The following is a 27,449-nucleotide window of genomic DNA, read 5'->3' on the forward strand; positions in this document are numbered from 1 at the left end:
TCCGTGCCACTGAGTCAAGGGATTCTGACTCATCGTGACTTTATAAGACAAGTGGGACTGTGCTTTGGGGTGGGACATATGAACAAGGTGCACGGCCCCTGTGATAGTTGGGTTAGGTGTCGACTTGGCCCAGTATTGTGGGTCTGTCCTCCAGGTGTGATCACATGCACTTGCCTGTACTGTTAATGACACGGGATTAGGGTGGGATGTACTCCAATCATCACCCTTGCTTGAATCACACTTTTTATCTTACGAGAGGAAAAAGGAGAGAGAAGCAAGCCAAGAGAGGGAACCTGACCACCTCCCAGAAGAACTGATGGGAGCAGAACAAGTCCTGTGGACCCGGGCCCCTGAGCTGGGAACCTTTCAGGCCCAAGAGACAGAGAGCTGCAACAGCGGACACAGCAAGGTGATGAGACACAGCGGCGGGGAAAGGGTGGCAGCAGACGCAGCCAAGCCAGGAGATCCGCAGAAGAACAGGAGGGCTTCGCAGCTCAAGAAATGAGAGAGCTGAGTGCCTTCAGATGGAAGTTCACTGGTGGAGTGGGGGGCCTCTTGGCACTTATTGGTGAGCCTCAAAAAACTTGTGACATTTGTCCATGTAGGCCCCCCAAGCAAGGTCCGGCTGAAGAAGGCAAGAAGAGTCTGAGTTGCTCAGAGAACTAACTGTATCCTGAGTTGTTTCGGATCCTGATTTACAACCTGTATTTCCTAGTAAGTCCCATAAGCATGGGTTTTGTTTGAGAGTTGAGTGGCTATTGCAATGACTTACCAAGCCCCGCAGAGAAGTGGAGGGTGCTGTGGAAGGAGGGACAGTTGTGTCAGAATTGGTGTGTCCCACCTCCCACTTCACAGGCATCATCGGCTTCGGGCTGGTAGTGCTGATCCTCTCGCTCTGGAAAGTGAGATGTGGTCTGACACTGCCGCCTTGCCGTTTTTATGCAGAGACATCCTGCCTGAATGGATAGACCATCTCAGGAACAGACTCGATGCACACAATACGAATGACTGAAGACCAGAAGGCTTGTGGGAAGATGTCAAGGATGTCACATTTGAAGTGAAAGGTCACTAAAAAGGCAGGAAAGGATTGTTTTTTTAATTTAAAAAGAAGAAGATAAAAACAGATGTCAGTAGAAACTCTGATACTTGTTTGCGAGTGCAAAGTAGAGTGAACAGAAGACATGATGAAGTAAAAGAGCTGAACAGAAGACCTCAAAGGGTGATCTGAGAAGACAAAGTCAAGTATTATAACGAAGTGTGCAAAGACCAGGAGCTAGAAAATCAAAAGGGAAGAAGAACACACTCAAGCATGTCTTAAGCTGAAAGAACTGAAGAAAAATTTAAGGCTCAAGTTGTAAGACTGCAGGATTCTCTGGGCAGACTATTGAACAACACAAGGAATCACCAAAAGATGGAAGGAATATGAGGGTACTGGAAACAAACAAACAAAAACGGATTTGCACTGGGAGGAGCACAGCTTTCATAGTAGTATGCATCTTTCCTGCTAGGCGAGCGTCGATCAAGCAAGAACAACTCGCTCCGAGTCAGTGCACCCAGCGGCTTCACCTGGGAAGGTTCTCCTTGGTCACAGTGAATTTTTTCATAAAAGCAGTTTCGTTTGAACTTCATTTTTGTGAAGTCCGATTTAAGAGCATAGGACGTGGCTGTGAAATGTTGTTTCCTGCTCGGCGAAAATGGCGCAGAAACTGTTGTGCTACTGAACACAGCTTACAAGGTCATCACTATGGGAAAAACTCAAGTTTATGAATGTTTTTGTTTTTTTTTCAAAAAAGGTGAAATGTTGATTGATGACAGACCACATTCTGGATGTCTGTCAAGTTCCCAAATGGATGAAAACGTGGACATTCGTAGTGCATTTGGAGCTCATTCCACCAGGTCAGACTGTTAATCAAGCTTTCTATTTAGAGGTTCTGAAAAGACTGCAGCACTGTGTGACAAAAAAGGCCTCATTTTGGCAGACGAGGGACTGGTTTTGGCACCCTGCCAATGTACCTGCTCATGCAGCCGTCTCAGTGCAGCAGTTTTTTGCAAAAAACAGCATGCTTCTCTTGCCACATGCACCTTACTCACCTGACCTTGCTCCATGCGACTTCTTTTTGTTTCCCCAAGTGAAGAGGGACATGAAAGGACAGCGATTTAAAGACGGAGAAGAGGTGAAGAAAAACAACGAGGGAGGTGCTGTCAGCCATCCAAACAGATGAGTTGGAAAAAATGTCTCCAAGAATAGAATTGCAGATTTGACAAGTGTATTTGTGTAATAGAGAATACTTTGAAGGTGATAATATTGTCTTGTAAAAAAAAATTTAAATACATAGCTATGAAAAAAATCCTGTTTGGGGGGGTTACACCTCCCCCAGTACATAGTCACTATATCAAAAAGCACTGGTCAATGTTCAACTACTTACAGGGGTTGTGGATGATAAAGATCTGATCATGCTGAAGGAAGATTTCTGGGCTGCACCCAAAGGAAGGCATTAAAGAAAACAAGGTCCCAGGAACAGACAGAATCATATTGAAACAGTTCAACAAACTGATGCAGCGCTGGAAGAACTCGCTTAGTCTATGCCAAAAATCTGGAAGACAGATACCTGGCCAACCCAGTAGGAGAGATCCATATGCATGCAATCAAAGGGAATGCAGAAATTACTGAACATCAATATTACGTCAGCAAAATTTTGCTAAAGGTAACTCTAAAACTAATGCAGCTATATAATGACAAGAAACTGCCAGAAGTCCAAGCTAAATTCAGTTAAGAACAGGGAACAAAGGATACCATTGCTGATGCCAGCTGGATCTTGGTTGAATACAGAAAATACCAGAGATGCTTACCTGTGTTTTCTGCACTATGTGAAGGCATTCAACTGTGGGCAACATTACAAAGAATGAGCGATTCAGGACACTTAATTGTGCTCATGTGGAACCTTCCACAGACCAAGAGCCAGTTTCTGGAACTGTTCTGCGCTAGCAATTACTTTGTGGCTCAGAACTGGAAAGGCTCCGGAGCTGGGCGGTATCCTTTCTCCTTACTCACACTATCCATACGCTGAGAAAAATAATCTGAGCAACTGGACTCAGGAGACAATGGCATCGGGATGGGAGGAAGCCTTGTTAACAAGCTGTATTATGGAGATGACCCAACCATGGTTCGTGGAAATACAGACAACTTGAAGCCTTTCTTAATGAAGACCCAAGACTACATCCTTAAGTACAGATCACACTTGAACGTGGGGAAAACAGAAATCTCCTTGGGTGGACCAATGAAGCACATCATGGTAAGTGAAGGAGGAAAATGGACATGGCCAAAGACTGCATTCTGCTTAGAACAAGCAGCATCCAAGGGACCAGTCGTCAAGTCAAGTGACGGACCACTCTGGACGGCTACAAAAGTTTTAAGAAGTAAAGACGTCGCTTTGATGACTCGGTGTGCCTGATCCATGCCATGGCTCTTCCCCATTGCCTCCTCTGCATGGGAAAGCTGGACCAGGCAAAGGGAAGACAGAAGGGCCCGTGCTTTCCAGCTGGAGTGTTGGCAAAGAATAATGTCCACACTGTGGCCTGCTAGGGGAACGAACGAATCCGCTTTAGAGGAAACCCAAGGAGAATGCTCCTTAGAAGCAAAGATGGTGAGGCTGTCTTGCTTTCTCTGGACAGAAAGAGCAACAGCTAGAAAAGCCATCCTGTCCCCTCGAGTGGAGGCTTAGTGGAAATGAGGAGGGCCTCCCTGAGATGTGCAAGCTGCGGCCAGGAGACAGCCTTACCCATGACCACAGAGCTGGCGCCAAGCTGGGCAGTATTGCTCTCGGTGGCACACGGGGTCCCTACAAGTTGCAACCACCCTGACAGCGCCCCAAAGGAGCTGTTCTTGGCGGTCCTCCTCTGCCTGGGAGTCGGCCATCACTCTAAGAGGAGGGAGAGATGGTCCCTCACTGTCTGGAAACCTTTCCAGGTCATTTTTGGAGGCTGCTTGCACAGGCTCCGAATTCAGAGCTTCCCGCCACCCCGACTCTGTGGGCGCTCATTAGCTGTGCAGTGCAATGATGGATGGAATCAGGCCTCCACAAAGATCCATCCAAGTCCTAACCCCGCACCTGTGAACCTGCCTTATTTGGAAGTAGCATCCTTGCAGATGTTCAGTCACTCAGTGTGTATTACGTTTGGGGGGCTGGCTCTGTGAATGGAAGGTGAAGTTGATGAGACACAGTCTGGAGACCCTCCGACTTGTCTGGGCCAGGATTCTCCGTGGGTTGGCAGTTAGCACCTAGTCCTCCCAGGATCTGACCTAACACAATGCAGCCAGCTTCCACAATGGGATAAGATTAGGGTGGAATGCAACACCCTTACTCAGGCCACAGCCCTGACACAATTAAAAGGAAGTAGCCCAGGGGGTGTGGCCTTCTTCTAATATAAAGTCCCCTGGAAAAGCTTGCTGTGCTGTTCTCTGGATCCGGAGGCTGCATTTGGACCAATGGCCTGTCATATTGTTTGGCGATCCTGGGAGTCATGGGTGGGGGGGAAAGGGGGCTGCTATGTGACCTGCCAATCCTGGATTCGTCTGTCTCTGTAGCCACCAGCAGGTGGTTTTTCCGCCCTTCTTGGGTCTGTGAGTGACTGAAGCTACAAAAGTCAGGAGAAGCTTCCAGCCTAACATCTGACTCATGGACTTGGACTCACCTACTTCCAAATGAGCTTATGTGGATATAAATTTGATATAAATTTCTTTCCATACATATAAGTAATGTCTGGAAGGAGGCCAGGTGGCATACTGGTTGAGTGTTGGGCTGCTAACCTCAAGGTCAGCAGTTCAAAACCACCAGCCACTCCATAGGAGAAAGATGAGGCCTTCTATTCCTGTAAATAGTTATAGTCTTGGAACTCCCTGGGGGCATTTCTACCCTGTCTCCTAGTGTTACGAGGAGTTGGAATCAACTCAGTGGTGTTGAATTTGGTAGTTTATTTTGCTTATATATAGACCCCAGTCTCAGACAGGGAGCAGACTTGGCTGCATTTGGAGGCTGGGAGAGGGCTCAGGCTCATTCTTCGTGCGCCCCTTGCTCCGTGTCTGCCGCTTTGAGAACTGAGCCTGGCCACTGCAGGCTTCGTGCACTAGGACACCCCAGCCCCACATAATATTCACCAGGAAGCACTGCACATAGGCTACATTCTGTGTTAGTCGCCCAAGGGAGCCTGGAGAAGAGCTGACAGTGGGAACGGGCAGCTGGTCCCTGAGACCCAGGTGCTCCCCACTGTCCACTCCCAGCTCAAGGAGGGCCTGGAGGTCAGGGTGCATATTGGGTGGGCAGACAGTCTGTGACCAAAATCCAGGGAGCACCCACAAGGTAGAGCAGTCCATCTAGCCCACCCCACACGGCTATTTTCAGCAGCAGGGGCGGGCTGGGTGCCTCAGCAAAGAATCAAAGCCACTTTTAATAAGCAAGAGGAAGCAGTCTGGGTCCACAAGAGACGGACAGGCCACTACACCAGTCGCTCAAGCCAGAGGCTTGGCCATTACTCACTTCCTCGAAAGGGGCCACTCTTCCCCACGGCCTTCTACAGGCCCTCTCAGCCACAGGTCTCCATTGATAGCCCAGCACCCTCTCATTTCCCAAAGGCCCGCTGCGCTGCCCTCCTCAGGCAGAGTGCAGGCCCTGGAAAGAACCTGGTGCACAGACTGCCTAGCATCGGGACTGCTGCCCAGCTTGTGCAAGCCCCAGTGGACACCAGACCACTCTCCTTGAAGACCGGCCCTGGTGGCCAGGACTCAGACAGGGGAGGGGAGTTGGATTCAGCAGAACTCAACCAGGACCAACCCTCTACCTCCCCAAGCCCCCTGGTCACAGATCCCACCTTTTGCTACTGGCTTCTTTAAAACTGCATGCGTTCCCCCAGTCACCCACCCACCCCATTTTTGGCTTCCTTCTTCATGCCTCCCCCCACCCACCCCCGACTATCTAACATGCCAACTGTCCTCTTCCCCTGTCAGGAAACCCTCTGTCATCAGCCCACTGTCCCCTACCTGCAACCAACTATCCCCAGCACCCTGTACAGGTGAGGAAACTGAGGCCGAGAAGCATGTGCCCACAGTCACACATGGGGTCAGCTTGCTCAGGTCACCGGGTTGGGGCACCTGGAGTGCTGGGGCCATGGGGTGGGCCATAGGGTCTTCTCAAGCCTGCTGCCAGCACTGGCGGCGTGGAGAAAGCCTTGCCTGGGGGAACAGACGTGATTCACTCAGTCAACCTCCATTTCTAGAGCCACACCGTGCAAGATACTGAGCTGACACTCGATTGAGACGCTTCCAGACAAGACCACAGCAATGCAAAGGGGAAGACAGCCCTGTGGGGCCCTGGGGGAGGGAGGCCCTGGGACAGGGGTGTGCCCAGTGCCTGAGGGGTGGGCAGAGGTCGGCTGGCTGGATCCCACACCCAGAGCACTGAGGACCCAAGAACAGGTCACAGCTTGGGTGGGAGAGGGAGCAGATCGGACCTTGAGCTGAACTAGAGCCCTCGGTGGCAGTGTAGAATGAAGTACTTAGGAGGGGACCCAGCTAGGTGGACTCAGTGGAATGGAGAAGAGGGGGGTGCAGTGAAGTGGGACGAGGGGTCCACTCGGGAGGGAGCCATGCTGGGCTTAGTTTGGGGTGGGGGTACGGGGGCGGAGAGAGAGGAGCAGCAGGTTCCCAGTCTCCCACCCACCCCGAGAGTGAGACTCACGGAAGTGGGGGGAGGTGTTTCTGGGGGCGGCAAGGATATGAGTTCATGCTGGGACAAGCTGTGCTGGAGATGCTGTGGAGACCGGCGGGAAGGCGAGCTGACAGAGTCTAACCAGGTGTCACCAGTGAGCTGAGGATGGTGGCCCCAGGAGGGGCCCAGTCCCTGGGCGGTGGGCACGGAGAAGGGGCTGAGGTTTGTCAGAGGGTGGAAGGCACACTGCACATTGCCGCAAGGCCCATGCTCTTGCTGGGGGTGGCTGAGAAAGCCCAAGCCCTGAAGTGTGGGAAGAGGGTGAATGGGACACACAGAACGGTGACATGGGTGAGGACAGAGGTCAGACCGAGTTCTGGGAGAGGAGCTGGGAAACCTGCCTTTGGAGCCAGGAAGGGCAGGCAGGGAAGGTTCCAGAAGAAGTGAGCCAGAGACGTGGGAGACAGCGAAGGCTGAAGGTGACAGGAAGGTTTGCCGATGGCGCAGGGACGGCAGGTCTGTCTGAGGTGGGTGGACTGGTGGGGAGGCCAGTGGGTGGAGGGGCAGGGGGCCGTGGCTGTGTATGTGCGCACCAGCGAGAAGAGAGCAAGGGGTCCACCAGCAGGTGGTTGGAACAAGGACTGGGGGGGACAGACTGCGGGGTAAGGGCCTGTCTGGTTTGGGTGGGAGGTGGGGTTGGGAGGTCCAGGAAGCTTTTCCCACAGCAGGAGGGGAGGTCTGAGCAGAGGTTGGTCCCTGAACTAAGCACCCTGCACTGTCCTATGGAGGAGAGGGAGCCCTCTCCATCCCTCTCTGCTCCCTTCCAGCCTCGTTCAACCCTCTTCTTTCTCCTCAAGGCCCAGATTCTCCTGCCCCAGCCCTGCCATCAGAGCGGCACTAGGGAGTCCCTGGCCCTGCCAGCAGAGAGGAGTGTCCCCCACCTGGACGGGAGAGTGGAGGGGAAGCTGCAGGCCAGAGGCAAGGAGAGGCAGCGAAGGCTCCTCTTTCCACATAAGGGGTTCACAGGAACCCTCAGGGGGCCTGGGTAGAGGGGCTGCTACCCCAGAGGGACGAGGGATGGGTACGGGCTCCAAGGCCTCATGGAGTAGCCCCTCGACGGGAAGGGTCAGGGGGTGTGAGTGGCCAGCCATCCTCGGCTATAGCCAGAAGTCAGCGGGGTCTTACCCTCCCCAGGAGGCTGCGCAGCCATGCTGCCAGGGCCTGAGTTAGGGGCAGAGACCCTGGGCAAGAGCTTCTGAAGTGGGGCTCAACACAAAAGTGTGGGGACCGCGGGCCCCTGAGACAGTCGTGCCACACCTTGCTGGCCGAGCAGTCCTCAGAGGGGACTCTGGTTTCCTTTCAGGCCCCAGGGGCTCTTCTCCAAAGACCCGGGTGCTGGTCAAGGTGAACTCAGGATAGGCCTTAGCCAGAGAAGGATCCTTCTAATCCCCAGCAAGCTCCAGCCCCCAGGCCTGGCTGTGGGACACTTTCCACCTGATACTCTGTCTTGTGGGCTAACTAGGAGCAGGGAGTGAGCCGAGAGCCAGCTGGGGTCCTCGGGGGTCATGATGGGGTTGCGCTGCCAGGGACTTTGGGAAGCTTATTATAAAACCATCAGTGGTCTCCACCTGGGATGGACACTGCTCTCCATTCACTCATTCCGTCTTCCCTAGCTGGATGGGGGACACAGTTCTAGGGTCTCTCCACCCCTCTCAGCCTCTTGCCCCGACTCCTCAGTCCTCTTTCTCAATACAGCATAGACTAGGCCAGCACGCAGGCCCCAGCCCGTGCCCAGCCCCCAAGTCCTGGAGCCCCTCCCCTGCCCACAGGCTTCCCAGCAGGCTCCCGAGCATAGGCAGGCACGCAGCGTGGACCCCCACGTCACAGCAGCCAGCCCATGGGTTCCCTTGGGGACAGCTCTTTTGAGAAGGAGCCTCAAACCTTGAAGGGGGCGAGAGAATGTGGCCCCTGAAGGATGCTGGGCAGCAGGCTGAGGCGGGTGGGCCTGAATGTGCGCAGTGGGGAAGGGGAAGGGAGGGGCCAGGGAGGTGTAGGAACCTGAGCCTGGGGAGAAGAAAGGAAGTGAAGTCTGGTCCAGAGTCAGACCTGAGGGCTGGGTGGGCGAGGGCAGGTGGGCGAGGGCAGGTGGTCTTTCTATACCAGGGATGGAGGGGCCAGGAGCTGAGCGGGGACTCCTTGAGGGCGTGTGGATGCCACACTGCATTTATCAAAGAAGGAGAATGCAAAGCCCCCCGCCTCCTGTGGCCCCTGGAGCCCTCCACACCCAGGCTGGTGAGAGAAGCAGCCCACGTCACCAGAACAGCAGCTGTTTGATGGCTGCATAGAGCTCCTGGGAGCCGGCGGGACACACGCCCCATTCCTTCCACAGACACTGGGAAGCTGGTGTTTGGATGGCTGTCCTTAGGCCCATTGCAGACGCACCAGCTCCAAATGGCTGGGAGAGGCTCAAGGAATGTGGCCTGGAGCCCAGGGGCCTGTGCAGGGGGTCGTGGACTGCAGCACACCCATCGCGCCACCAGCCTGCCCCACACTCTGCACGGGGTAGGGCCGGGCCTGGCTGCTGGAAGGGGGAAGGTCTCAGCCTAGACCCACAGCCCCCAGGGAGGCACATGCCTCTTCCAGCCTCCAGGCCGGAGAAAGGCCAAGGCCAACAGAGGCCACCCACTTGGCTCCTCACTAGGACCCCAAGAGGAAGAGCCTTTCTTCAGTCCTGGACTGACTCCAGCCAACCCCCAACAGCGTGACCTTGTTCCCTCAAAAGTGTCTTGTGCCCTGCCACCCACAGGACGGGGAGCAGGGGGCAGCAGATGAGGCCTCCCTCCCTGTGAGCTCGCTGGGTCCCAGCTCTGATCTTCAAGGGCCTGGCCTTCAGGCAAAGCAATGCGGACCGGGCACCTGCCACCCCAGGCTCCCTGCCCTGCCAGGTTTCCCCAGAAGGTTGGCTGGACACTCACCACCAGCTGGGGCACAGGCAGTGACCTGCCCTCCTGGCTTAGGGACACGTAGGTGAAGAAGGCACTGGCAGCCCGGTACCGCTGCTGAGAGTTGTCCACCACGGGGTCGGCATCCACCAGGACCTCAATCTCCATGGACTTGTTGCTCGTGAAGGTCATGCGCCCAGAAATGGTGATGACACACCCTGCAGAGCACAGGGGACAGCGATGGTCACAAGCAGAGCCCCCCAGGGGGCGGGGGCGGGAACAGGAAGTCAGTGTTGTTAAGAACAATATAAAAGAAATGTACTATCTGGTGGCAGGTGATTAGGATGCTTCCTTGGGAAGGGAGAATTTGTCTCTTCCTCCTGAGCAGGTTGGTCTTTACTATCCAGCTGTTAGGGAGCTTGGTGGCCTTTGCTCTAGCTCCCACCCCAGCAGGGGTCTTCCTGTCCCCCAGGAGTGCAGTATCTGCTCGACTGCTTCCAGTCCCCCCAGCCCCACAAAGCAAGCGACCACATGCTGCTGAGTAGCTCCAGGTGGGAGGTGGCTGCGTCCTTGGGAAGGTTTAGACTGAAGCTGCGGTCTGCCTGTCCACCCTCTGGCCTCCTGGAGGCCTTCGGAGATTCCAGCTGCATCCCCAAGAGCGAGGGCAGCCACTGCACTGCCCTGAGCACCAGGGAAAGAGCTTCTTTTGCCTTCCCAGGTGCACCGTCTAGCCTGAAGCGCCAACATCCCTGATGCCAGCCTGCCCATTGCCAGCTAACCCTCCTGTTGCCACCTCCAGCCCTGTCTACACTTCTGTCCACAAAGACCCAGGGACACGAGTCTCTGGGAATGACTTCAGCAGCCCCCCCTCCACATCCTCCTCCCAGGTCTCTCGCAGAGCCCTTTCCTTAGCCGCCCGCCTTGGTCTATGTGATCGGGTTGTTCCGGGAGGGTCACCACTGCCCTGCCCCAGCACGGCCTCTCGGATGGGATGTTCTAGCTGACGTGCCTAATCCTGCCCCTAACCCACTTGGTGGCACTCGTCCTCCAACCATGCAGGCCACCCTGGCCCTGGCTGCTTGACCACCTTCCTCTGCCCTGGAGCCCTCCTCTGCCACAGCCCTCCATCTCCTAGGGCTCTGCGTGTCCCCTCAGGCTTGTTGCAGGGATTCCGTGAAGCAGGAGGTGCTCTGCAGGCACTCCATCAGAGGGTGATGTCGCCACCATGGGGCTGCCCGGTGGGTGGAGGCCAGTCCTTGCCGCTGCCGCCACCAGTGCCGCCTCCTCTGCTGACAGTGAGCTCCACAATCTCTCCCTGGGTCTAGCCAAGGGTCCCAAAGCCAGTGCTCCCCGGGGGGGCCTTTCCATATGCCCCTCAAGACCCTGGTGCCCAGCTCCACCCAGACGAGCCGCGGCCAGAGCCCTGGGCGCGAGAGGCCAGTGGCGGGCAGCGCGGAGACTGTGAGGGTGGGGTGAGTGTGGGGGCGGTTACCATGCTATGAAGGTCTGGAAGGTTCCATGCCACAGTCACCTAATACTGACAGGGAGGGCTTCAGGCCACATACGGCATTTCTGGGTGTGCGGTCATCCGCAAACAGTGCTATGCGAGCTGCAAGGGACGGGAGTCTTGGACAAGCGACTAGCCAACAGTCCCTGAATACTGCACCCTAGGAAGGGGGTGCCTGGGGCTCCCCAGCTACAGGGGATTGCATGAGGGCCTGCGGGGCCCATCAGCCTCCTTCCCCCTTTGGCCCAACCCCAAAGGCCTGGCCGAAACTGCGCTCACTGATGAACCATACAAAGACTCTGGACCACAAGCCCTTCCCCTGCAAGGTCTTCTCCAAAGGCCACTTCTTAGGAGAATGGTCTGAGGGGCCTCTGGGAGTGTGAAAGGTCAACACCCCCACCAAACAAATCGGGGTTCTGAGTCCACTCAAAGGTGCCTTGAAAGAAAGGCCTAGAGATCTACTTCACTGACGACCCTCTGGCCTGGGGGGTCGTCAGCACAGCAACGGTTCCTGGGCCTCCTCAAGGCACTTTTATGGCTGTGCGCTGATTAATCAGCAGTGGCTTAACATGTGACCGCAGGGAAACAGCACCACGAGAAGCAGAGGAGGCTGGCTTGGAGGTCACGTCCGACACAGATGTCAACAGAGCACAGCACAGCCAGGCAGTCCAACTACAGCCATGCCTGGATGCTCTCACCCCACAGGGAGAGCAGACCACCCATTGCTCCACCAGCCGAGCTTCACTCCCTGCAGGTGGGCTTTGGGGACACACCACAAAGCTGGAGCTGCACTGAGTGGTTGGCCAGCCCAAAGCGTGAGGAGCAAAGTGAAGGTGTGGGCAGTTGAAAACACCTTCATCGGGTGCACGTGGGCCCTACTGTGAGCCTCCCCTCCCCCAGACCCCCTCAGGAGGCACCCTGCACCCCACCCCTAGCAAGTTCATGTGCTTGGCTCTGTCCAGTGTCCAGACAGACATAGGGCATGAGGCCCTCAGAGCAAGACTCTCCCACCTTGAAGGCTCTGGGCGCTTTGGTTCTTCTGGGTCATTCTAGCCGTAGTCAGTACCTGTTAGTTCCAAGGTGAGAGGAGCGCTTGCCCCAAACCCTTCTTGCCCAAGGATGGCAGCCCATCACCCCTGCACCAGCACTGTCTGCTCAGGAACCCCAAAGAGCGTGACCGCCATCCAGCTGCGTTCCTGGGGACAAACAGGCCCCATCCCACTCTGTGAGAGGGGGATCTCAGGCCCATGGCCCCCTACTGTCCCTGAAGTGCTCCCTCTCCTGCCACTGGCCTGCTGCCCCCTCTGCACCACTAGGGTCTCAGCCCCAGTGTCCTTCCTTCAGGGAGGCTCCCTCACCACTCTTTCTAGAATGGGTCCTCGCCTTCAGAACCCCCCACTGGCCTGAGCAGGCCCCAATGCCATTCTGTGGGGACTGAATCTCCACCCTGGGGACACTGCAGTCTGTCATGGGCCACTGTCTCTGGGGCATTGCTGGAGGTCCACTACGTGAGGCAGAGGGTCAGAGAGCATAGGGGTCCTGCAGAGGATGAGTGCTCCTCACCGAGGGCTCTGTGGGCATCGCTGGTGTTGGGCTTGTGATCCCTCCCCCTCTGTAGTTTCGAAGGTGACACCATGCAGCCATGCGGGTCCCACCTCGATCTGTGGCCTGTCGGTGCCACTGCCTCACATGAACTGGGTCACAGGAACAAGAGCCTTCTTCCTGCACAAGCACTCACGGAGCATGCTGGGCCACAGCTCTGGTCAGGGAGCTTCAATCTTCTCCGCTTGCCAAGAGCTCAGGCTGGCAAACCCTTGACAACACTTCGCCCTGGCTCACTGGCTCTTAGGGGCTTCCCACTGGCCCAGGTATAAGCTTCGCCTGTGGACCCTCCAGAGGAAGCCTCGAGCTGGGCCCCACAATCAGCCTGCTCTGAGAGGTGGCAGCTGTCAGCTGAGCTCTGGGCTCCAGGCCCTGGGGCCAAAGGTGCAAACACTGGACACCAGGCTGGGATAAGCTGGATGTCCCTCTTCCCTTACTGTGGCCCAGGGGTCTGGGAGACACCCCCCTACTGACTGGGATGAGCGGAGGCTGCAGCTTGGGAAGGCTTTGCCCGCAGTTGTAGATGTTAGTTTGGAGCTCCAGTGCAGGGGTGGTGGGAGGGCTTTCACCCTGAGTGGGAAGAACTCCGGTGCCCCAGAGAGCTGAGGCCAGCCATGGTCAGTAGCAGAGGCATCTGGGGACTGAGTTCTCAAGGCTGAGAGTGCTGCCCACCGGAATTTTCTACCATGACACTGATGCTTGAGGACCAGTGTTTCCCAAAGTGAGCGAGGGTGCCCCTTGGTGGTGGTGGTGGGGGCGGCACTGGAGGGAAAGCAGATTCCTACACCTTATCCTAGATGATGGGTGACAGACGGCACAAAGGTTTTCATTGCTTGGTGGTGGGGGATTTGAGGGGGTTAAGTAAAAATGTTCCCCTTAAAAGTGCCACTCTGCCCATCCTGGGTCCCCTTGCCCATCTCATAGGAATGCAAACGGAGCACAGCTGTGTGGCGGGCTATGTCCCAGACAAGACATCTGGGTGCCCTACAGCCCTGCTGCGTGTGCACTTGACCTTCTTTGGAAATGGAGTCTTTGACGATAACTCAGATACCAGGTCTGACTGGATTCCCACCAGCTGGTATTTGACGGAGACACACACCGGGGAACAGGCGCATCTTAGGTCAGGGAGCCTCAAGACTGACTTGTATCCCCAGAAGCGAGGTGAGCCCTGGGGCAGGCGCTCCCTCAGGAGGAGTCAGCAGGGCCAGGCCCCTGGCTCTAGACAACCTGTTTCTGTTCCAGTACGGCATCCAGCCGACAGCACTGTGTTGCAGTAGCCTGGGATGCACATGCCTGACAAACATGGGTGCTGCTGGACACTATCACGTATGTCCCGGTCACAGTGAGCTCAGTGGACAGGCTGCCTGCCTTGGTGGAGCTGACACCCTGCCCCTACCCCCCGCCCCCCCGCGGATTCCACCGAGGGCTCACACTCAGCTGGGAGCCTGTAGAAAGGTGACACATGAGCACAGACAGTATCCGGCCTGACACCCTGGCAGTCGGGCAGGTGTCTCGCCAGGGGCAACATCGGCCAGATTTCAGCCAAGTGCCAGGGAGTTGAAAGGAAAACGGAGTAATAAAAAATAGCTGCTACCAAGCCCAAGAGCTCAGGCCGAGTGGTTCCCAAGTTTGAGAACAGCTGTGTTTCCGGGCCACCGGGATCCCTGGCGGTGAACTTCCTTAAGGAGCACGGAAATAGTGCACTATCGTCGGCATCTCCAACATGAGCCACCCCGAGACTTTTCTAAGGGAGTTCTCAGCCTCCACTCCCATAGCTGCCAGTCTGCTTCTCCCCAAGAAATGGGAGCTTTGGGGGCTTCCTACCTTCGGCTTCCAGGACAGTGTATCCAAGGTAACTACCCCTATAACTTAGCATCAGCTTCAGTGGTTTAACTTTACAGCAGCAGCAACAAGAAGACTGGGAAAAGTTAGGTCCCTGCGAGATTTCCGTTCCCGGTTTTCATGGCCCCATCTGCTGGTTCTAGTTGGTGTTGACTGTCCTGTCACGTCGTGTGACCTTTGATGCCAAGCATTGTCTGTGTTTCATGGTCCTCTCCACTCCCAGGAGCACAGGGCAGAAAGTCTTGGGAGGCAGGTGGCTGCCAGCATCACTTCTTACTGTGCAATGCCCTCTGGGAACAGGGCATGGGCCCCAGGGGCGGTGCCCCCTGGCAGATGGGGTGCTATCTGGGCTCACCAATGAAGCGCTCCTTCCTGGGTCTCGGCTGCTTGGCACTCATCTGTCAGGTCCCCAAGTGCCCAGACCCCAGGCCTGGAGTACAGTGGGAGGGCGGGCAACGAGTGGTGAGAGACTGAGGCTCCCACAGTACGCAGCTGCCAGTCAGGGGCTTGGGCTGAATCTGGTGTGTCCTAGGCAACCATCAACCTCTGTCATCAGATAACAGGGAGCTCAGAGGCATCCTGGCTATGGAGGGGAGTGGTGCTGGGTCAGGGTGCTGCTGGGTGCCCAATATTGTTGCTGCTGGCAAGGGGGTGAGGTGAGGCAGATGGCCTCCGTGGTCCAGACTGGGAGCGATGGAAGAGGTTTGGCCACAGGAACCAAAAGCGACAGTGGCTTCAGCAGGCACTTATGAGGCGCTCTGCACCCTGTAAGGTGCAGGCTGGGTTTAAGGATGGATGGAGGCAGCACACACCCTCCCTCCCATCCAACTTCCCGTAGGCAGCACCCTTCACAAGGGAAGGTCCATGCAGGCAGGAACAATGAATGGGGGCCCAGAAGGAAGGCGTCACCAGCTTCACGACTTCACAAAGGTGACAAGGACACTGTCTGCAGCAGTCGAGGTGTAAGAGGACAGCCATCTCTGCTGCTACCGACCCAGGCTGCTCGGAGCTTGGGGAGAGCCCGCCTCGCTCACCACCAGAGTGGCCCCTGTGTCGGCCCACTGAACTGTCGTGGGTGGGAGAGGCCAGCTTTGGAGGGGCCCCGGGGGCCTGGGGCGCTCTCAGCAGAGTGGCACCCCCATGGAAGACAAACTCTGACAACTTGGTTCCATCGGCACTCGGCCAAACCCTGAGAAGAGACTCTCCCAGGTAGAGCAGTGTGGAGAGAAGGGGATGGCCTTGCTTCACACAGTGATGTTCACACAGTGACATTCTGCCGGGAAACAATGAGTAAGGCGTGACTGGGCCCAAGGCCCCAGAGGACACACTTCACAGAGAAGCCAGACTCCACCTGCTTAATTTGGCACACATCCCTCTAAATCAGTGGTTCTCAACCTTCCTGATGCCGCGACCCTTCCACGTAGTTCCTCATGTGGTAGTGACCCCCCAACCACAAAATTAGTTTCATTGCTACTTCATTATCATTTTGCTACTCTTATGAATTGGGCAACCCCTGTGAAAAGGTCGTTCGACCACCAAAGGGGTGGCAACCCACAGGTTGAGAACCGCTGCTCTAAATGCAAAACAGCCCCATGTCACCTGAGAGAACAGAAACGCGCTCCCTCCCTTGCTGGCTCTCGGGAGTAGCCCATGTTTTCCCAGGGGCCCTACACAGGCCAGCGCTCAGGATGCACGGCTGGCCAGAAGCTCAGCATGATCCTAGCTCTTCGAAAGGTAGCAGCCAGGAGGCCCTGCAGGTCTCCCCCACCCCCACCCCCGCCCCTGCCCCTGCCCCCGCCCCAGCCCCTGCGTGCCTAGAGGGGCCTACAGGTCCCAAGTGCAATGTTTTGCCAGGAACCAGCATTTCAGTGAGAGTAACCTTTTGGACATCATGCTTAGCAAAGGGAAGGGGCAGCAGAACAAGGGAAGGCCTCTGACGTGGATGGGCATGGGGGCTCTCATGCACAGGGACCCTGTGAGGCTGGGCAGGTCCAGGCAGTGTTTCCTTCTGCTGTGCATGGGGTTGCTATGGTCGGAACTGACTGGGAGGCACCGCACTCCCACCCCCACCTTAGAGGGAGTCCCTGAAAGAACAAACGGTGAAACAGCTGGCGGTGAACAGAAAAATTGGAGGGTGGAGGCTCCCCAGAGGCCCCTCACAGAAAGGCCTGGCACTCCAGCTCAACACCAGCCCTGTGGAGTTCGGCCCTGTGCTGACCCGAGCACATTGGGGGTCAGGAACAGCATGGCCAGGAGGGCCACGCCCCCACTCCTCTCATCACGTCCCACCACCAGGGGCTTGTCAACCTAACAGCGAGCCGGCTTCTTGGAATCGATGCCAGGCTTCAACAAGCCATGGAAGGCAACACGGAGTCCCTACAGGTCAGGACCTTCAGAGGCTCGGCTCCACCAAGAGATGTGCCTGCTTCCCCGGCACGAATGTGCCCCTTTCTCAAGGATTCCACTGCGATCGCTGCCCGGTGGAGGCAGGCAGGGCTGGCTGAGGGAGAGCGTGGTGAGTCCTACCCTTGCTTAAATGACAGAGACTGATTCCTCCATGCCCCCGCAGTGTGTCCGTGCCAAGCCCGGCGAGACACAGCCCCGGGTGCACAGGGCCTTCAGGGACATTGTAGGAGATGAACTGATGCTGGTGTTTCAGAGGACACAGGAGCCCCATTGGGCTACTCATCAAAAGGTCAACAGTTCAAATCCACCAGCCGAGTGCAGGAGGAAGATGTGGGAGGGTGCGTGTGCTCATAAAGATGTAAAGCCCTGAAAACCCTACCGAGGGTCACCGTGCGTCAGAATCGACCGGGGGTGCTGGGGGGTGCGGTTTCATAGGACACAGGCCTCCATCGTGTCTGAGTTATTACAGATGCTGCTGGACCGAGAAATCAAGCACCATGAGCCCCCCCAAGATGGATTGGTGAGGACAAAGCACAACCCCCGATGCCCGTCTCCTAGGCAAGCGGGCGGACAGCAGGGTGTAGGGGACACCGGGTGGGAAATAAAGACAGGTGCCACAAAGGGCCACTCCCCACCACCGGGGGTCAGAGTGCTCGGTTACCTTTCCTGATCTTGTCGTGGAAATTAATGGCGTCCACGGAGGCCGTGACGATGTTGGTCTTGCAGTGGCGGGCAGCCACGATCCCAGCCACCTCGTCCATGAGCTTCATGGTGACACCTGCACAGAAGATGGACACGTAGCCGATCAGACACGCAGAGAGGTGTTGCAGATTCATCTGTGTCCCCCAGTGAAACAGGCTGTCATCCTGACCCTGGGACGTATGCACGTGACCTTGTTAGGACCTTGTTAGGAAGCTGTCTGTGAGGTCACACTGGGTCAGTGGGTCCTAATCCTCTATGACTGGTGGCCAACCCAGAGAGAAGAGAGGCAAGACTGGTGCAACGCAGAGAAAGGGGAGCCCTCACATGCTGTGGGTGGAGATGTCGATGTGCAGCCACGGTGGGCACCCGTCTGGCAGCTCAAAGGGCTGGATCCACTTACCATGTGAGCCAGCAGCAGTTCCACTTCCAGGCCCCCCCAAGAGAAACAGAACACACTCATGTACCCACGCAGAACAAAAGCAGCCAGGTATCCATGCAGAAGCTTGTACCAAGGAGCGCCGCAGCCCCAAAGCAGAGACAACCCCACCACCCATTAAACGAATGACATCCTGGGATGTGTCCCGTGGATGAACCTGGAAAACAGCATGCTGACTGACAGAGCCAGACACAGGGGACAATATGATGCCGTACGAGTCCACAGAACCCCCTCCCTCGGGGACGGACAATGGGAAAGTGGGTGATGGGAGATGTCGGTCAGTGTGAGACATGAAAAGCAATAATAATTTATAAATTATCAAGGGCTTGTGAGGGAGGGAGGAGAAAAAAGATGAGGAACTGATACCAAGGCCTCCAGTAGAAAGAAAATGCTTTGAAAATGATAATGGAAACAAACATACAAACATGCTTGACACAATGGATGGATGTGTATATTTTGAAAAGAGCTATATGAGCCTCCCCAAAAATTATTAATAATAATAATAAAATAAATAAATGCCAAGAAAAGGCAAATCCATAGACTCAAAGTAGAGCAGGAGCTGCCCAGGGTCCCCGACAGGATGGGCTCCACTACAGCAAGGCTCTGAGCACAGAGCAGGGCGGCGCGGGTTTCATTCTGTCTACGCAGGGCCTCTGCTCCTCACCGCAAGGCTGGAGAGGACCTGTGGGGTGCTGGGTAAGTGCTTGGCTACGAACTGCAAGGTCGGTGGTTCAAGCTCGCTAGGGGAGAAGAGGCGACTGTCTGTTCGTGTAAAGATGTACAGTCTTGGAGACCTTGGGGCAGTTCTACTCAGTCCTACAGCGTCACTGAGAGAATCGAATCAGTGGCAATGGGTTTGTTTTTGGTTTGGAGGGGTTGGAGGAATAGGGGAGCTGCTAATGGGTAGATTTTTTGGGGGGTGAAGAAAAATGTTCCACAATGACTGTGGTGATGGCTGCACAACTCTCAATATGCTAAAAGCCACGGACTTGCTCGCTTTGAAGGGGTGGATTGTATGTTACATGCGTCATTCACAGTAAAGATGCCCCGTCAGACAAAGAAGGAACAGCATGCTCGCTGAAAACAGTACAAGGCCAAGGTGTCCTGGAAGTTTAGGGCTGCAGATGCCCCACATGTTGCTCAGCTCACCATTACTGAAGGTAATGTAAGCTAGTCACCCAAATTCTTATCCTCAAGTATACAATACGGAATTTCTTCTTTCATTTAAAATGATGTTGATCCTTATCTTTTATTACCCTTGACTTCATGAGCTCACTGGTATCTGGCCATTTTGACCTACAAACACAGCAAGGTCATATTGATTAACCTAACAGCAAACATTTTAGAATGTTTTAGAAATTCGCCCTAGAATCAGCAAGATTTCTGAAAAACAAACACACAGACTGCAAGCCACGCGTGGCAGCTATGGAATTCTGGTCGTGGCAGGGGGTGTAGAGTGAAGGCAAGGGTGTGAGACAAGGAGGGGAGCTGGGGAGGGACTCACAGGCTCTTCTAGAGGTCAGCTGCTGCTCGGGTCCCACCAACTGGCCTCCCCTCCATCCCATGCCCCCAAAGGGTAAATTTGGTTCAAGGGAAATTTGAAATTCACCTGTTTAGGAATAATCTACCAATTTTTAGATGGGGATTAATGGAAAATATCGTTACTGTGTAAGCCAAAGTAAAATAATAAGTAACAAACAAGAACAAAAGCCCTCCTTTGATGGGCAACAGGAGCCATGGTAGGGTAGTAAATTACCCATCAGTCTGCTAACTAGAAGGTAAGCAGTTTGAACGGACCCACTGCTCCAGAGGAGAAAGACAAGGTTCTAAGCTCCCACAAAGATTTGCAACTTTGGAAATACACACTAACAGTTCCACTCTGCACTACAGGGTCACCATGAGGCAGAATTGACTCGATGGCAGTGAGTCTGCTTTGCATTTGGTTTGACGGGTCAGACGCTTCATAAAAAATCCTTAAAAGAGCTAATGAAAAGGAACATGGGAGCTGGAAGGAAGCTCTTTACTGAGTAAGCCATCAAGCAAACAAAATATAGAAGTCTTGTTCCTGATCAACTTGAAAAGAGAATTTAGCACTTGGGAATTTGATCACTGGTTAGCCGAACATTTATTTAGGAGTATATCATAATGGTATTGTGGATGTTTGTTTTAAAGGACATCTTTCAAAAGCTACAAGTTATTCCAAACCCAAGCCAAACTCACTGCTCTCTACCTCTGCAGGTTTCCAAGGCCGTCAGTCTTTACAGGAACAAAAAGCCTCATCTTTCTCCTGATGAGTGACTTCTGGGTTTGAACCACTGACCTTTTGGCGAGCAGCCCAACTAGTAACCCACTGCTCTACCAGAGCTCTTTACATCGGCTCCTATGCATGGAGATCACACATGCAAAAGAGCAAATGTTGCCTGGTCCCGCAGCATCTGAGCCACGTTGTTGTTACTAGGTGCCGACTGTCCTCACAATTGTTCTTATGTCTGAGCCCATTGTTGCAGCCACTGTGTCCATCCATCTTGTTGAGGGCCTTCCTCTATTTCACTGCCCCTCACTTTACTAAGCATGATGCCCTTCGCCAGGCTCTGGTCTCTCCTGAAACAGGCTGGAAGAATGTAAGACAAAGTCCCGCCATCCTTGCCTCTAAGGAGCATTGACTGTACTTCTTCTAAGAAACATCTGTTTCTTTGGGCATTCATGGTACTTCCAATATTCTTCGTCAACACCATAGTTCAAATGCATACATTTTTCTTCAGTCTTTCTTATTCAGTGACCATATGAGGCGATGGAAAATGCCATGGCTTGAATCCACTGTACCTTCATCCTCAAAATAGTCTCCTTGCTTTTCAACGATTTAAAGGGGTCTTGTGCAGCAATTCAGGTCATTGGTACACGAGAAGTTATTGCTCCCAACCTGCCCCACTCCCCTTTAAAATGTTATGGCTGAGACAATATATAACAAAGCCAACGCCAATTCAACAGTCTCTCCACATGCAATTTAGGGCACCGAGGTTGCACCACCGTCTCGCGCCCCTCTGCCCAGTCGATCTTCCCTTGGTCAGCATCCCCGCTGCCCGCAGCTGCCAGGTTCTGGCTGATCTCTGCAGATACTGTTGTCCTTTGATCTCACAGAGCTAGCTTGGAAACCAGCATAAGGCTCAAAGCACACACTTTTTTTAAGCCAGTTAAGTCAAATTATTGTTTAGTTTTAAGAAGACTTCAGGGAATATTTTTGGTTCAGGGAATATTTTTGAAAGATTACCCCGGGGCAAGAGTCTCCGGGATTCACCCACCCTCTACAACTCAGTCGGACTGCCCTTCCTCTATGGTTCCACATGACTGGGAGCCAACTGTTACAGCTGAGAGGCTGCGTGCCAGCTTTTAAGACCCCAGGTGCCACACGGCAAACTAGGAGAGGGAACTGAAGCACTGAACCTATTACTAAGCCAACTCTCTGGATGCCTATGAAACCATAACCCCAAACCTCCACACCAAGGCACCAAATCCCACGGGGTGTCTGACTGTGTCTAACCACCTCAGCAGAGACTCTTGTCCCCATTTTTATTAAGATATCTATCTATCACACAACTTCTGTCGCTTAAACTTTTTATAGGTGCAAAACTTATTACAACAATTATGACTGGCCATGTAACCTTACCCTTGATCACAGGGATTTCCCCTCACTGTTTCCCCACCCTGGTCACCCTGGTCATACCTAATCAACTCTGGTCTCCATACATTTGTCTTTATACAAGTGAAGTCCTACACTGCTTTGTCCTTTGGCGATCGGCTTATTTCACTCAGCTTCAAGTTCCACCTGTACCATATCAGGATTCCATTTCTCAGGTGCATAAGCAAATGTGATGAAGAAAGATGATGGTGCCTGCTATCAGAAGATATAGCATCCAAAAAAAAGATATAGCGTCTGGGATCTTAAAGGCTTGAAGATAAACAAGCAGCCATCTAGCTGAGAAGTAACAGAGCCCACATGGAAGAAGCACACCAGCCTGTGGGATCATGAGGTGTCGATGGGGTCAGGTATCAGTCATCAAAGTCCCAGAACAAAAAAAACCGTATCATTGTGAATTAGAGAAGAGGGCAGAATGGAGACCCAAAACCCACCTGTAGAAAATTGGACATCCCTTACAGAAGGGTCATATGGAGAGAAGTGCTAGTCAGGGTGCAGTACAGCACTGATGAAACACACAAGTTTCCTCTAGTTCTTGAATGCTTCCTCCCCCACTATCATGACTCCAATTCTACCTTATAAATCCGGCTAGGCCAGAGCATGTACACTGGTACAGATAAGAGCTAGAAACACAGGAAATCCAGGACAGATAAGCCCCAGGAGCAATAATGAGAGTTAGCAATACCAGGAGGGCAAGGGAAGGTGGGAGGAGAAAGGGGAACTGATCACAATGATCCAAACATAATCCCCTCTCAGGGAGACAGACAACAGAAAAGGGAGTGAAGGGAGACAATGATCAGTTTCAGATATGAAAATTAAATGATAAATTATCAAGGGTTCATGAAGGAGGGAGGGAAGGGGGGGAATGAGGAGCTGATACCAAGGGCTCAAGTAGAAAGGAAATGTTTTGAAAATGATGATGGCAAAATGTGCTTGCCACAATGGATGGATGTATGGATTGTGATAAGAGCTGTAGGAGCCGCCAATAATACGATAAATTAAAAAAATATGATCTTGGCAACATATGTACAAATGTGCTTGCCACAGCGGGTGGATGGATGGATGGCGACAAGAACGCTCAATATGATGACTGAAAAAGGAAAAGATCCCGTTTCTCCTCCTGGTCGAACAGTATTCCACTGCAGGCGCCCAACGCGCGTTGCTTACCCACTCCTTGGTGGACGGGCGTTTCGGTGGCTTCTGATGGCTGGCTACGGTGAGCAGTGTTCCAGGGAACAGTGGCAGACGAGGCTCTTTGAGTCTCTGCGTCCAAGTCCTCTGGGGCATGCATCCAGGGCTGGAATTTCTACACCATGTGGTGGTCTTTTTGTTGTTGTTGTTGTTCAAATTTGGATGAGATTTATTCCAGGCTGGGATGAAAATCTCTCATCCCTCTTCACACGAGAACCCAGACCAGGTGCGTCCAAAGTTCGGTGGCGGGACAGACAACCAGGCAGATGTCTCCATTGCAGATGGGATACGTTGGAGGAGGAGAAAGGCCAACCGGGCCCAGCAGCACATGCTTCTGTGACTTTTAAGACTTGAAACACAGCTCGGTTCTCCTGGACGTTTTAGGAGGCTGGGTTCCCCGCACCTGCATGAGATAAAGGCTTCTTCCTCCCAGCAAGACTCATCTCCTCCTGGAAGCTGCTGCTGGCAGGAAACTCACCATGTGATGGTCTTATGAGGGTTCCCACAGGGGATGTACCATTTTGCATTTCGATCAGTCCTGGATAAGGGTTCCCATTTCCCAACAGCCTCCTCAGTAGTTGTCATCTTTTGTGTTTCCTTTGTGGTGGGGTCTGAGCTACGTGAGTGACTTGGAGGCCATCTCCATGTGAATTGGTCTGTGTCTCCTGATGGCTTCTAACACGGGCCTTTCCGTGTGCTTGGCGGCTATCTGAACGTCCTTCGTGCTGTAACGTTCTACTCAAGTTCTTTGCTCGTTTTATGATTGGGTTCTTTCTGTAGTTATGTTGTCCAGGTTTTATACACATTTGGACTATTTCATTCTTGTCAGGTGGATGGTTTCCAAAGACACGGCCAGTGGGTAGCTTGCCCTTTCATGTTTTTGATGAACAAAGCTTTTTCGTTTTGATGAGGTTCCATTTTCTTAGTGTGTTCTTGTTGTTAGATGAGTGGTGAAGAGGTTGGCCAGGGCCGAGCAGGAATGGCAGTGGGGATGCTGAGGGAATTTCTAACTGCCATAGAGTAGGAGCTTACGACGGAATTTGCACCAAGAGTGATCTTTCTTGGGTATCAGAGACACGACCACCTGTCGTTCTGTGTCTCTCCCACCTGTAGTTCTGTCCCCATCAGGGCCCTTCTGAGGACCAACAAGAGAGGCAGGTAGGATTCTCTCTCAGCAGAATCTGCTCAGAGAAAAGGAAGAAAGAGGGGGACACAGAGGTGTGGCCCCAGGAGGTGAAACAAAGTGGACCTGCGTGTGGAAAAGCACCGAAGCCTTGGGAAGTCACAGACAGGGGCTCAGAGTGGCGGCTGGCATTTGCTGTGGTGCCCGCCGGCACATGGGGTCCCTCACCCTAAAGGAGAGAGGCCACATGTGCCTGTCTCGGTCACCGACTCCTTCCAAGCACCTACAACATGGCTCAAGGGTTCAGCGGCTCTTACCAACCCCAGATGAACGGCAGCTTCACTGAGTGTTAGCCCGGTGCATAGCTACATTATAAACCAGGGGTCCCAGGCACAGAGGAACCTGTTCAGACTCACACGGTCAAGTGGTGGACTGGGGATCGAACTTGCCACAAGCAGGTCCCACCATGCTGAAACCCCAAGTGGAACTGCTAACCCAGACAGGATTATGGAAGCAGAGGCATGGGAGTTCAAAGCCACAATGGGGGTTGAGGTAGAGGGGTGAAGGTCACAGACCCAGAGCTGCTAACACAACAGGTTTTGCCATCACCTCAGGGTGGCTTAGTTGCAGGGAGGGAGAAGCGGGAGGAGATGGGCAAAGAAGAAAGAGTTTGCATTGAAATGAATGCTCACACCTTAGAATGTGCCTACAATTAATCTCTGCTCACAAAAAAAAATATGGCGAACTTGTTAAGAATGGAAGCAGTTGGAACCAGCTCCTTCACACTGCAGTCGCCCATTCATCCAGGCTGCACACTCGCCGGGACAGGGGTTCTACGAGGGACCGCACGGCACCAAAACCACAGCAGGCTCCTCAGCTAGGACCAGGACCACTGGAGGCCCAGTGGGCAAGTGCTTGGCTGCTACCTGGAAGGATGGCGTGAGAATCCACTGGCGACCCCACAGCAGAGAGACCAGGTGTCCTTCTGTAAGGATTTCAGCCCAGAAAGCCTGAGGGGGCCATTCTTCTCGGACACAAGGGTCATCAGATGGCTGGACTCGGCCCTGGTACCAGAGAAGAGGGCTCTGCGCACACACCAGACAGAGGCTACTGGGTGGGATGCTCCCACCTGCCTTTCTGTAGTGCCCACTGATCCACTGGGCAGGATTGCGCAAATGTGAGTTGCCTGTGGCTTGTGAATAACGTAAACAAGGAGGCTGGCACCTCTGTTCGTGTGCAACCATTCCAGTAAGGAGGACGGAAAGCCTAGTGGGGGGGCGTGGCGGCCTGGTCAGCCAGCGAGGCATCCAGTGAGCTATCCCAGAGGTGGGAAGAGAGATCCCATGACCCCCCAGGAGAAGAGCCAGGCAGGGTGTGCATCCTGGATGCATGCCTGGGATCCCTGCACGGAGACCTCCTCAGTCCAGGGGATGGCGACTGTGAACACAGAGACGGCGAGAGACAAGCTGATGAGAGGCAGAGGATGCAGGGACCAGCATGACACAGCACGGCAAGTTTCCCGACCCACAGAGAGAGCAAGCAAACTGTCTGCCCAGGAGGCTTGCTGGAGAAGGGGGTGTCTCCAGAACACTCGCTAGAGCTAAGCTAGGCGATTCACAGAGCTAGAGCTAAGCACTTTCAGGATGAGGCTTATGGCAGAGTGGGGGCACCCCTGGGAACTCACCTGAAAACCCCAAAGAGCTTTTGAACCCTCTCGAGGAGGGCAGAGGCCAAGGAGCTGAGAGGTTGAGAATCAGAGCAAGGCATGCCTGTGGGCACTGCTGAGGGGAAAGAACTGGATCCTTAATCTTTCGGATCCTGAATCGTAACTTGTGACTTCCCTCCTAAGTCCCATAATGGTGAGTACTGTCTTTGTGTTCTGTAAGTCCACTGCAAAAGATTAATGAACCCGGCAGAGAAGCAGGGTGCCGTGGGCAGGGCAGCTGGCACCAGGATTGGTAAAGAGGCTGGAGGATGGAAGCACACCACACCTCTGCCTCATAGGGATCCGCCTCGGTGTTGATTTCCCCTCTTTTGAAGTCAGAGGGGTCGTACCACTCTTAGAGGCCACCTTTGACTCTGAACAATCACACGCTCTGAAGCACACTGCATCACGTGTGACGGGGAAGCCTGCTCTGGGTGGGGACATGACTTACTGTTCTTGGGAACCTGGTGGGATGCTGAACCTGCCATCCAGGTACTCAGAGATGAGACTATTGGCTATCAGATCAAAACAAAGCAGGGAAGCATCTCCAGCCACAAGGGGTAGGACTCAGTGTGGGGGCAACAATTTGGGTCAAGAGTGAGTCACAGGTGAGGCCAGAGAAGGCATGCTTATTCAATCCACAAGACCCCAAGTCAGTGAGCTACCATGGACCTGCAGGACAACTAAAGATGACCGTGGCCCTTTGGAGGTCCTGTGGCCACTTGGAGGGAAGGGGATTGAGAAGCAGATCACCAGGCCATTCTCCCAAGGTGTCCCTGTGTGGATTTGAACTGCCACTCTCAGCTAGCTGCCCAGCTCTTAATCGTTTGTGCCACTCAGGATAAGAATCCGGAAAGATGATCATAATTGGCTGCAAGCAGTCTCCTCTGGGTTCCTGACAAGGGCAGATGGATTGCTGTGGGGGGTCTGAGCCAAGGTTGCTACGTGTTGCCAAGGAGAATCATGAGATCAAACGAGCAGACTACAGGGCCTCATCCCAACAAGCCCTGGGGTGGACACGGGGGGGAGGGGGGGTGTCAGTGCTCCGGGTGCCCCCTGGAGAAAGAGGTGGCAGTCTTTCTGAGAGCCTTCTGGGGACAGTTCTGCTCTCAACTACAGGCCGCCCAAGTTAGAGGCTCTGACTGACTGGATGGCAAATGGCTGGGAAGTCTGGTCTGGAAACCGTTCCCACCAACGCCCACAGGCACAGCACAGCACAATCAATGTGCCCACCGAGGAAATGACACTTGAGGAGGGAACTAGAGGTGGCCCCGTCTGACAAGTGCTGCTTGGGCCCCCTGTTGGTGACGGAGGAAGTCACCAGCCCTCCCCTCCACCGCTTCACCCTTTCCTTACAAATACCACCTTATCTGAGTTTTCTCCAAAAAGCCTCTTTCCAGGTTTCCGCAGAAAAGCCTCTCATCAATCTCTCCCCATTTAGCTGCCAACTCCAGGGAGATAACAGGTAAATTCCAGTCTTCCCAGGGCTGTTCTTCTTGCCCAAGAGTCGCAATCGAAAAAATGACAACGAAGTTGCAGGATCTGCTGTCCTTGAATTCTGCAGGGACGAGCCAGCCTGCTTGGCCACGAGTGTGCAG

At 54.0% G+C, this 27,449-nt stretch overlaps 1 protein-coding gene across 2 annotated transcripts in view; it reads right to left on the minus strand.

The window, feature by feature from the left end:
* ACOT7 (acyl-CoA thioesterase 7) overlaps positions 1-27,449 on the minus strand; it is a 121,298-nt gene that overhangs the window by 11,515 nt on the left and 82,334 nt on the right. For both annotated transcript variants that reach the window (XM_075550499.1, XM_075550498.1), the window contains exons 7-8: positions 17,662-17,778; positions 9,677-9,861 (exon numbers count right to left, since the gene is read on the minus strand). In XM_075550499.1, coding sequence (XP_075406614.1) covers positions 9,677-9,861; positions 17,662-17,778 — 302 coding nt within the window. The remainder of the gene's footprint in view (positions 1-9,676; positions 9,862-17,661; positions 17,779-27,449) is intronic.

Source organism: Tenrec ecaudatus, chromosome 1, assembly GCF_050624435.1.
Source record: "Tenrec ecaudatus isolate mTenEca1 chromosome 1, mTenEca1.hap1, whole genome shotgun sequence".
Taxonomy (NCBI): Eukaryota; Metazoa; Chordata; class Mammalia; order Afrosoricida; family Tenrecidae; genus Tenrec; species Tenrec ecaudatus.